The 11910-nt window shown below is 34.7% G+C and overlaps 1 protein-coding gene across 7 annotated transcripts in view; it reads right to left on the bottom strand.

Moving 5' to 3' along the window:
- Positions 1–11910, bottom strand: part of ZNF407 (zinc finger protein 407) — a 462963-nt gene that overhangs the window by 410707 nt on the left and 40346 nt on the right. For all 7 annotated transcript variants that reach the window (XR_012157273.2, XM_073331771.2, XM_073331772.2 and 4 more), the window contains exon 3: positions 8070–8184. Coding sequence is in view for 6 of the 7 variants with exons in the window: in XM_073331771.2 (XP_073187872.1) it covers positions 8070–8184 (115 nt within the window). In the remaining variant the exon portion in view is untranslated. The remainder of the gene's footprint in view (positions 1–8069; positions 8185–11910) is intronic.

The raw sequence follows: 11910 nt of genomic DNA, 5'->3' as shown, positions 1-11910 counted from the left end.
TATATGACTGGGAAAAATTCAACTCTTCTTACTGATGTGAGTTATCTCTGTGACTTCACTAAAATTACTCAAGTGAGTAAGGTGAGCAGGCTTTGGCCATTTATTTAATAATACCATAATGTGGGTCTCAAATATAGAAATAGTATGAAACACAATCTATTAAATCAAAGCAGGAATTCCTAATAGGATAGATTGGGAGGGCTTACATTGAATCAGATTTCAACAAAATGATTTCCTGATTGAAAGCAGATCTCATGAAAAGCTAGCAAAATTGAATACAGGCTGTTCTGATAAACTCCCTCAGAACTACTGTCATTTGTTGGAATTTGTAAACTGGTAGTTTTGGCCAATGTTGTCTGGCATCAAGATATATTCATAGAGAGAACTTTTTGCCCAAGTACTTAATAGCTAGAATTCAAATTGAACAGTTCTTACCTGGAGATACAGGAATCAGAATCAAATCTGGACTTTGACTTCCTTCTCTCTACATAACAGATTAAACCAGAAAAATATATCCAAACCTCAAATTTGGATCTATATCCAAATCTTAACTGTCTCAAGTCCATCTCTAGTTTTAGCAAAATGAAACACTAAGGTTTAAAACAAAAAAGTCCTGCTCAGGCTATAACAAAGGCTCAAAGGCTTCTGTGTTAGACCAACCCCTGCTCACTTCAGTTCTATCTCCTTCTACCTACCAGTAAGCTTTTCCTAAAGAGTGTGGTTTAAGGGAGGCCAACACTATCAAACTTGAGAGCCTAAAGACAACTAAACCAGAACTCTAATATTCAGTAATGCTAAGCTGAATCTATGAAAATCAGACCACTTGTTTAGGCATCCAAGTTCAAGAACAATGGCTTTATTTCCCATGTGCTCATGATCTATAGCCCTGCCCCTTTATCCATATACTTTTTATATGTGCAGTAGACTTGAGCAGAACGTTAGTTTGCTGTAAGCCAGATCGACAGTAGTGCCTTTGCAGCCTGTCACAGGAAACCTTTCACAATCTATAGACAGACATCTCACCATACAATTTTTTAATTTTTTTTTTTTATTGGCCAGTATGCTCTTCTGTTTGAAAAGATTTGGAAAACTTGCCACTTTCATGATGGGCCCACCTAACTGTACTACAAGCAAGAGCAGCCCGGTCTGATGTAACATTCATAATCACTTTAATGTCTTATTACACACTGGACCTTTCCTGCAATAAATGCTTATGTGGTCCAATAAAGTATCCTGTACTTCAGAACCATCCATAGTTTAAAAAATAAATAAAAAGTGGAATGCTTCTAAAAGAAGCTGCACTAGTTATTCATGGCACATATATCACACTCACAACTCTGTGTATCTTTATAATTACAGTTTGGAAGTGCATTGCAGTAGGTTATATATAGTACAGATATTAGTATAAATTATCACCAATGTTCCTAATTCAAATACAAACACATATTCACTTAAGTATGTACTTTTCATGCCTATTCACTTCAGCAAGTACAATAATAATAATTCAATTAAAGCCACATAATAATTCAATTACAGTACACATTGATAAAAGTACATTTTCAAACTGAACTATTATATAGGAAAGTTGGTCTCGACTTTTCTGCCCCATTTGCAATACTGACCACATCACGCCTTAAGCGGGAGGGAGGAGGGGAGTTGTCTGGCTTGCAGGGGGAAGGGATATACCTCTTTAAGGGCAGAGGCACGCACATTGCTGCAGACAAAGAGCAGGTCAGTGTGAGGATGCTGACTCACCCCCTCCCTCCCAGATGACCAGAAGAGGGGGTGTTGGTGCAAGCTGGGTGGGAAAAGCTGGGCAGGGGACGCTCTCTTTTGCCCAGACCAAGCAAAGCAGCACCCAACCTGCCACCATTGAAAGTGACAAAATACCAGATGTGGTCAGGATCCGCTGTGGGCACTGCAGTAGCCACTCCTTTCTCGGAGGACTAGGAAGGGATTTTTCCCTCACTGCCAGATTGGCCAAGGAAGAGTGAGAGTTTTTTCACCTTCTCCACAGAGGTTTTGGGGGGTAGGACTTAGTTGGGGTAAGCATGGAAGAGAAATGGAAGGCTGTGATATTGCAACTCATTCTGTAAGCATGGGGCGGATGTCCAGTGCAAGGACTCTGTAGGGAAGAGATAGAGTTAACAGATAAATGGTTTGGTAAAGGATTTAAAGGAGGTGTTTGTTAAAGGAATGGAAACGGGGTTGTTTACGACCGGGTCATCAGGGAGCTAATCCCCCACCCTTTATAGCCCACCTTAACCCTCATTCGAGGGGTCAGGGAGATGCTAAGGTCCCAGCAGCAGGTTGGCTGGTGGACAAGGATGGAAAGGGGGAGGGAGGTTTGGAGCTGATGGAAGACCCCCGGGTAGATCTTGAAATGATCATGAAGTTACCTGCACTGTACACTTATCTGCCGAGTACTCCCAGACAGTAGTTAATAATAAAGTTGTGGCCTAATTAAACCATATTCAGTGTCTCCTGTCCTTCTTCCAGTATAGCCAGACAACAGACACTAGTGAAGCATACTGCCAAGTCTTTAACTAGAGGATACTTTCACTAAATCTATCTGTCTTCCTTGTTAACTAGAATATTTGCTTTAACTTCAAGCCAATCCCCAGTGAACTTCCAAGCAAATCAAGATGATCTGATGCAAAACATAATAGCATGCATACCACCATCAACTGTTAAAGAGATGTTGTTGGCTTTTGTGAGTATACGCAAATTATTTGCATTTTAAGTATCTTAGACTGTAAGAATAGAGATTACATGCTAGATGATATATAATTGATCAAAAATCAGAAACATATATAATACACACACATTATCTTACTCCACCTAACTCTCTAGCATTGCCATATTAATTTATTTAAAATGTATTCTCAGCATGTTATATATTTTAACTCATTTTTTTATTAAAGCAAACACACGCACCCACACAAGCATGGGTCCAAACTGCAAAATTTGGATATAGAAGTTCAGGAACATTTAGATCTAGAATCGTTGTCTTTCTAATACAAATAAATCTTAAACCTAAAGTAGCTGAACCAAACATTTTTTTGTTTGGATACATCTGTAGATATGACGTGTGTAATTAATTGTTCAGTCAAAAATGCAATTCCATGGTGCATTTGATGATTTAGATACACAACAGCTTTAGTTCTCTGAGCCGACTAAAAATAGTGATTTTAATTTATTCCTGCTGCCTACAATTACTCACAACCATGTATTTTTAAATATTTCCAGTCTATAAAAATTACTAATTTTTTCCACTTCTGTTTATCTGCATTTAGACTTTGATTTGGATAAATTAAGCTCTCAAGTGTTCCTTGCTTTATGAAACTCTGCATGTTGTACACTTCAACACAAATAAATGACTTCTACCATTAGAGGTTTAAATAATGTAATGTATTTCATGCTCAGCCTGAAGCTGGATTCCAATGAAGTTGCTAATGCACGTAATGATTAAGTGTAACTCAAATACTAACTGTGTTGTTGAAAACATGACAGGCAATAATTTGGTCTATTATATTCTGCCATTTAATTGCCTAGTACAGACATTCTCTGACACGTTATGAAGCAATGATTTACAATTATTCAAGCTGCAAAGGTCAGAAAGTGACATTATAATCATCTACACAGAGATCCCTTCTAATGCACAAAAACTAGGTAATACCACACAAAAATAGTTTTTCTGGAGTTGCAACTTTCTATTTAGGGTTTCTTAAAGCACACAAGAATAAATAGTTAATTTATAGTAGATTACAGCACCCCCGAAAACCCAATGTACATTTTCTCTGTTCCTATGGATAAGTTTAGAAACAAGCATGTTCTTCGCAAGGCTAAATGCAAGCAAGTACAGTAAATAACTACCCTGATGCTAAAACTACTCACTCAAAAATCTGGAGTTAGTGGAGAAAAAAAGTCTAACCAACCATTTATTTGCATTATGTCTGGTATCTTCTGACAGGTCAAAGTAGATCCCCATTAAGGCTACAGATAAATTAACACACCTGCTTTAGCTGCAAATATTTTCCTCAGATGATCAACTAATGTCATGAAAAAACTGGACTTTATACAGATTCTAAGACCACCAGACTATCTATAGCACCAATTATAGTGTCAAAATATAAACTGAAGTCATTTGCATCTTTAGGGCTTTTAAAACTCTTCTCAAAGTTGACTAATATTAGTATTTGAAAAGATAGTTGAACTTAGTAAATGGTTTATTCAACAACACATCTAACCATTTCTCCAAAGTTAAGTGAGAAAAGGAGCTTCAAAACATTTCTTGGAGGTGAGGAGTGGGAAGGAAATAAGAACCACAAGAAAGGGAAATCTGAGCAAAAAGTCAAGAAAATCAAGAAGGTTGTCTATGCCAAAATACACTGTCGCTTCTTAACGCAGTGGACTATTATATCTGGAATCAGTATAATGACAATATGAAGATAATAATACAGAAGTCTTTTTAACCGTGTGTGCATGCACTCACACATGGCTATGTGCATGTTTTAAATGTTAAAAATATCCCCAAAAACACAAACCTACCTGACACCAATTTTCTTCAGCAGATCCTTATTAAAAAGCCATATTGAAAGACAGAAAGACAGAGACAAAGAAGAAGCACTCTTAGTTTAAACATATTACTATACGCCCCCCCCTAAAAAAAATAAAATCTATTTCTGAAAGCAAAGGCAAGAGAAAAGTAGATGTATACGTTGCCTATAAATTCTGTTCAAAATCTGAAGTACAAGAACAATGTATTTTTCATTTTCTACCTGAGGCATAAAATTTGAAAAGCACATGATAAACATAAGCATGCCACTGGGCAAATGAAACAAAAATTCTAAATGCTGGGCAACCACTAAGATTTGCTAATCTAACTCAAGTGTCTCAGGCAAATTAATAGCCAGATTTTTTAAATTAACTGAGTAGCAGTTGACTAATCAGAAAATAGATACTACCCTCTCAAATTATGGATATATTTTCCAGTCGTGGATATGGGCAGAGGAAAACAATCACCACACATCTGCCGACAAGGAAATGAGGAGCAGTTGGTTTATTTCAAATGCTAAAAGATTAGTGTTGTCCAATTTCTCTGTCAAGGAGTTTCTGCTGTGCAGCTGAAAAAAAACTATACTTAAATTAAAAAAGAAAAATGGTTCTAGTTTTTCGAAAGGTAGGTAAATTACCTTTATGTGACATACGGTACATATAATATATTCTGAGCAATTGAAATGTTCAGACAAGACTAAAAGAATCAACGCTGGTTTGGCATATTTATTTTTACAAATATTTTAGTTTCCGATCCAAAAGGAAATTGTACTTCTTCAAAACAATCAAATGATCGCCTGAGACTATAATAAACCACAACCTAGCACTGACATTTCACCTTGAAAAGGCTCCTGAACAGGTTCAACAGCATTTGAAAAACAATTTATCCTCACAGCTAGCAGAGGGCTTATTCCTATGAATCCAAAAGTCAGAGAACAGAATATTAACTACTGCAGAAAAGAAAACATAGTGCAGGACCTTCTGTTTGTGACAAAATTACAGAGTTAATGTTCCTGAAAGATCACTTCACCTCTTAAAGCATGATTTTTAAAAAGGTAGAATTTATAGCAATTAAAGCTAATGAAGAAATGCAGCATGAGCTGCTTATGTTCAGGAACTAATAGGTCCACTGAGCATTTCTAAGATTATTTAGCCATCAATGATAATGAATTGACATTGTCAGTGGTGTTAATGTACCAATGCTCTGTAGTGTCACTAATCAGATAGCCAATCCTAGCAATTTTTTTATGTTGCTACTTTATTTTTTAGCCTACATACACTTCTATCCTTTCAATTAATACGGCAGAAATACAGCACAAGCTATTATACTTTTTTCCCCCCTTCTTCCACATTAAGGATGGCATATTCATTATTTGGTCTACAGTTCAAACGGCATTGGTCATACCTTATTCTTCTAATCCATTTTAATTCTTCAGGATTGTTAGCTTCAGTGTAAAGATGTCTTTTCCAATTAAACTAATGTTAATATATAACTGTTAAAATACATTTTTGGTGCATATCAAGTGTAATGTGATGATTATTTAAACTGCAAAAGGACTAAACTGCACTATAAACCAGATTTTTGTGCGCAGAGGGTGGTGGTGGTGGCGGAGGATGTCTCTCTGGCTGGTTGTTTTATTATATATTAAATGCACAGATCCATGTTGTAAATGAAGATTAGTGGCATAACTCTATACAACAATATAAATATATAGCTATTTGGCTACCAGTATGACATTTCAACAACATGTAGTAAACAATTAGCATAGCAAAGTGACTAACAGACTTAATTCCATAGCTTAAGTCATACAAATATGTTTTGTTCTTGATAGTTGTATGTTTTCTGTTGCAGATTCTAAGACTAGTTTAGGTACCATGTCAATACTAAGTAGGACTGAGCTTTTGATATCAGAAAATGTGCCAAATTCTCCTCACAATTAATTTCTTCTCTGTAGGGGATACGAACTTAATAATTTGGTGATTACAAAAGCTATGTCTCTGTTGATAGGATAATTAAATAATATGCTAACTTTTCAATGTGAGTCAATAGGATGTTGAATTGTGAAGTAATAGACAAGTTTGTTGACAACTTCAAAGCAAAGTCTAAGCTTTGTTTTTTTTATTTTTTGTGCACCTGTATTTGTTAATCATCTTTCACACGAAAGATAATTAATTTATAGGGTAAAAACTGTTAACATGATTTTTTTAAATGCCTAAAAAGACGACTATTAAAATGCTCCATGTTGCACTTGACTCTTGTAGCTAATATAAGAAGTAACAAAAGTCATCCTACTACTGATCTTCTGTGGACTTACGGACAAACTTCATATAAATTTACTTCACATTTAAATAACTCAATCATCAATTACCCCAATTGAATAAAATCACCCAAAGTATCTAACAACATTCCTTGCAAAATTATTTTAAAATAGATAGATAAATCAGTGAAAATCACTCAGCTGCATTTTCAGCTGAAGTTTCACTTGTCCTTTGAAATGTGAAACTCACTTTGTCCTGCAATAAATATGTATTGCAAATGTTGACTATAAGAACCTCCTGCTGAATAATATCCCTAACATCACACCATACCATTCATGTGTGCAGTGCATTATCTAATTGAACCTATGCTGTTTTACACATTAGCCATAAGACCTCTACAGCAGGTTACACAGGTTTGCATAAAGTGTTTTTATATGATGCATATATTAGTTAATTCTCTCGCATAATAACATTAAAATATATTTTTAATCAGAAGTAGGGTATTAAAATTCTACTTTGAATGTCCTATGATGTACCATATATGCCATGGCATTTTAAAACCTTTTAAACATTTCTGCTAAATTAATTAGTTTTGCATTAAGGAGTCTCAATGCCTCCTATTAAATGCAACACATTTGAAGGACAATTAAACATTACGAATGATCCTTCTGAAGAAATAACCATTAAGAAAGAAAGAAAAACAGGAATTTTTGTAACAAACAAGAACACAAACATCTATTAAATACTTGAATTTTTTAAAAAACATATTAGGCATGTAATATTTTATATCCAGTTGTCTGAAAGTCAGTCTTCTGTTTTGTTTTCCTAAGGAATGAAATCCCTAATAGAGCCCACAGATCTGTTAATGGAACTAAAATTATAACAGGACTGGGGAGGGACACACCACATATACACAGAATAAAGTCTGTATTATATATTTTTTATGTCTTTAAATGGAATTTACAGTTCTCCCTGGCAATGTGAATGAACATCCTATAATTTAGTCAATTTACAGATTACAGGTTCAAATTGACCTTGTAGCCCGTAAAATTGCTCATCTTCAGTGCAGGATTAGAAGTGGGAAAAGAATGTCATAACTGTATTTAAGGAATTTACCATAACAATGGAAAGGAGGATATGCATGCATAATTTTAGCCACTCTTGCTCACATCACAGTTTTGAATTCTGAAACAATGCATATCCTGCACTCTTCTCCTGGTTAACCATCGTGGAAACTGTTTCAATTTACTCACCCACAGACATGACACTTGTATTCCCTCATCCCAAGGTGCCTCTTGACATGGTTTCTGGCATCTCCGAGCTGAGCTGTTGCAAAGTGGCATATCTTGCACTTGAATGGCTTTGATCCTAAGTAAAATTTAGCATAAGATACGAGTTGAATTAGAATAACATATTACTCATGGTTAAAGAAATAAAAATTCCTTAGAAAAAATAACCTTTAAAAAATATATCCCCCATTTACCGTTTAAGAATTTTGCCTTGCAAAAGAAGTTATTACATACACTTATTTATCACTCCAGGGATACAGCTATATACCATAGATTTCCCATTAAAGAGAGTTTCCTTAGGTTCACTGAAATGACATTCCTTAAGCCCACTGAAACTACTTTCAAACTGAACTTTTAATAACCATTTACTTTTTATAAAGAGTATTAAAACCAGAAGACGATATACTAGGACAATACCATTTAAATGAGGTGATCAAAGTTGTTCTACACCTTTCCCCATTTTCAAAATGGCTAAGTCAATTAATGGCCATAAAAAGTTTGGATGAAAGATGTAGACTTATAAATATCCTTGTTGTTAAAGTAAATATGTATGAACAGTTCATTTAATTTTATTATATTCCTCTGACTTTGAATAGATTTCACAGTAACATTGGTATTTCACATTTCTTCTGTCATACATAGAGAATGATTCATCACCTTGCTATTGTAATGACATGCAATGTATGACTATATAGTGGATAAAATATTATGCCTTTATGACTACTTTATGATCAAGAATTTATGCTTCTTCTGCAAACCAGAAGTATTGACATTTTGCTTATTATTTATTTTAAGAACAAACTTTATTATTAAATGGCCAGTGCAAACCAAGGAATTATAAAATTATTTTTCTAATGAAGTAGGAATGACCTATTCTTTTTGAACATATCAGGCCAGGAAAAGTCTGTATAGAAATAATGTATCTTAATTAACACTGACTCCCCAGTCAAGATGAGAAAGTTGCATTACTACTGCGGTATAATGGTTAAATGTGGCAGATGTCCATTCGGAGGTTACTAAGCAATGACACTTTATTTTAAAGTATGCTGTAACACTTTCCAATTTTCTAACAAGTAAATCCTTAAAATCAATAAATCAAAATAACAGAATTGCATTTAAAATTAATTATGTTTAGTATGTTGGTGACGTATGTCTTCCAATAGAGTTAAGCATAATCTGAAATATGTGATCTTTAATAAATACACAAAGACTGATATGAAAAATGTTATAGTATATCATATTTGATCAATGAACCTTTGTGCTGTGTCCTTGAAAATAGAATATCCTTCAAGAATACTTTGTTGAAATTGAGGATCTTAGTAAAAAATTTTAGAGTCTTAAATTTCAATTTAATTCCCAAAAGCTGAAGAAAAATGAAGCATTTAATTTTAATCTTCTAACAGAAATAAAAAAATCAACAGTACTAAGCACGGGCAGACAAGGTTGAATATTTCACAGTTCAGTGACAATGAAGCCAGATCTCTTAATACTTCCATTTCTACTGTTAGAAGTAGATGTAAAAAATATTTAGCACCTGAATGGTTATATCTAGTCAGCTTTATATGTTTAAATGTCAAAAGCAGGTTGAGACTGCAGCTAACAGCAATCACATTCTATCAATCACACTGAAAAACCCCAGTTTATTTAAATGATCCTGATAAAACTAAATTAAACATTAATTTGGTGACATTCCAAATCAACACTGTATTCTATAAAGGGACCCATGCAAATAAAATAAATTTGAATAGTGTTAATATACCTTCGCATTAAATAAAAAAATGTTAAAGTTGATGTTCTAACTTATGAGCTTCAAGACTAATTACACAATTAATAATATCAGGGCTATAGCCAGATATGATTAAAAAAAACCCTCTACCAGTAGTTATATTGCCATTTTATTTCATCGAATTCAAATATCCTATGGATTCAACCCTATGGTTTTTTTTTGTTTCTCTCTCACACAGATTAAATTGTAAATTTGTTCCTCTTTCTGTTACTGCAGGTGTCCCGCAGGGCTCTGAACAAGACCTTTGCTGTTTTCAATTTACATGACTCCTTTGTGAAAAACTATAGCTCAGTCCGGTCATAGTGTTCATTGCTACAGTGTGCTGACAATACATAAATGTATTTTTCTGTTGACTGCTCTCATCCAAAAATCACTGAGGCCTTGACAATTTTTTTCCTCACATACACAGCTGAATGTCTGCTAACATCTCCATTTAAACACCATGAAAATTCAAGTACTGGTAGGCTACAGCCAGTACTTATTGTCTGAAACTAAAACAGTAAAAGTTCTTTTAACTTGGTGGCACCGAATTTGGTCCAAAACCTATTCGGGTAGAACAAATCTATACATACATATTTCATACCTAACATATAGATTCATAAAGTCAAATCAATGGGACAAAACTCTGCATTTCCTAAATGAGTACTTAAAAACAGTATTTTTGCCCAACCTAGATTTTTCTTGGCCATATTTTTATTATGTCAGTACTTTCTCTTGTTCTGTGAAATGAGACACATTGTTCATTGGCTTTACACTTAGTCCTTAATTAATTTCAAAACAGTCGTAATATCTTCATTTACAGCACCTTTCCAACCAAAGAGCTTTCATAAATACAGGGATCATATCACCCACAACCTGTGGTGTGGAAACATAGTAGCTATCGTGTGATAGCAACAGCATTCTTTAAAAGGGAAATGAAAATAAAATAGAAACTACAGAAAATGTAGAAGGCAGAATATAATGATTTGTGGTGCAATCTCACCAGACCACTGGAGTTAATAACCTTAATTCTGGTGAAAGGAATCATAGGTCTCCAGTGACAAGAAATATTCAAAGCCTCAGTTCTAAGCCTCCAAAAATGTCATTTTCAGTGCCGAAGTATTCACTAGCGCCATGCTGGATCACTGGTTCAGTATTAACATAGAGTGAGGAGTATCACCAGAGTGAGTTATCAAGACCATACTTTCTACAGTACTTAGGCTTTTGTGTGTGTGTGCCCTCCTTTATTTAGCTTGAGAAATCTGATGAAATCCCAAACAAAGATGACAGGGCTGCAGGTGATTTTTACCTCAGAAATTCTGATTGTTAATTAAGATTATAGGACCTCCTTGAATTGTAAGTAAAAAAGTCTTCCACCTTTACGATTCCTTTTGTTTTATTTTACACTTCCTCATTTTCACTTGTCAACATGTGATGGACTTGCTGGTTATCTCCTCTCTGGCATAACATCCCTTCTCATTTGCTATGTGAAAATCTCTTGAAATTAATTTAAGGCATTTTGAAAACACTCTGTATTCTACTATTTGGAATCATTAGTAATAGTTTTCCACCCTCCAAAAACATGCTACTAATGATTCCAAATAGTCTAAAATATAGGGTTTTCAATTGGGGGGGGGGGGGGCGCGGGGCATGGAGCGGGAGGAGAGTGTTCCTGAAGTAAGATTTAGCAAGAAGAGGAATAAGAAATCTGAAAACAACCAGTAACTCATCTCGTACGATACAGCTGGTGTTACAGTAGTGCAAGGTGAGATAGAGAAAAATATTGTACTTGTTTGTCCTGCTAGGTTTAACCGAGACAGAATATACAGTATACTACGGTAGGTTTCTTCCTCCTGCCACCATTCTTGCTTACCAAAAACCATTTTATTTCTTATCAATTGCTTTCATTGTGATAAAGATGGGAAGAAGAGGTTATATAAAACATACAGTAAATCACAAATATGAAAAGAGGGTTTGGAAGGGTAAGTTCTCTTCCAGTTAACTATTAATAAAAGTCCCAGCATAATTATTTCATTTGCA

The sequence above is a fragment of the Lepidochelys kempii genome, chromosome 2 (assembly GCF_965140285.1).
Source record: "Lepidochelys kempii isolate rLepKem1 chromosome 2, rLepKem1.hap1, whole genome shotgun sequence".
Classification (NCBI taxonomy): Eukaryota; Metazoa; Chordata; order Testudines; family Cheloniidae; genus Lepidochelys; species Lepidochelys kempii.
Note: the sequence above shows the minus strand (reverse complement) of the source record. Positions and strands in the feature narration are given on the sequence as shown.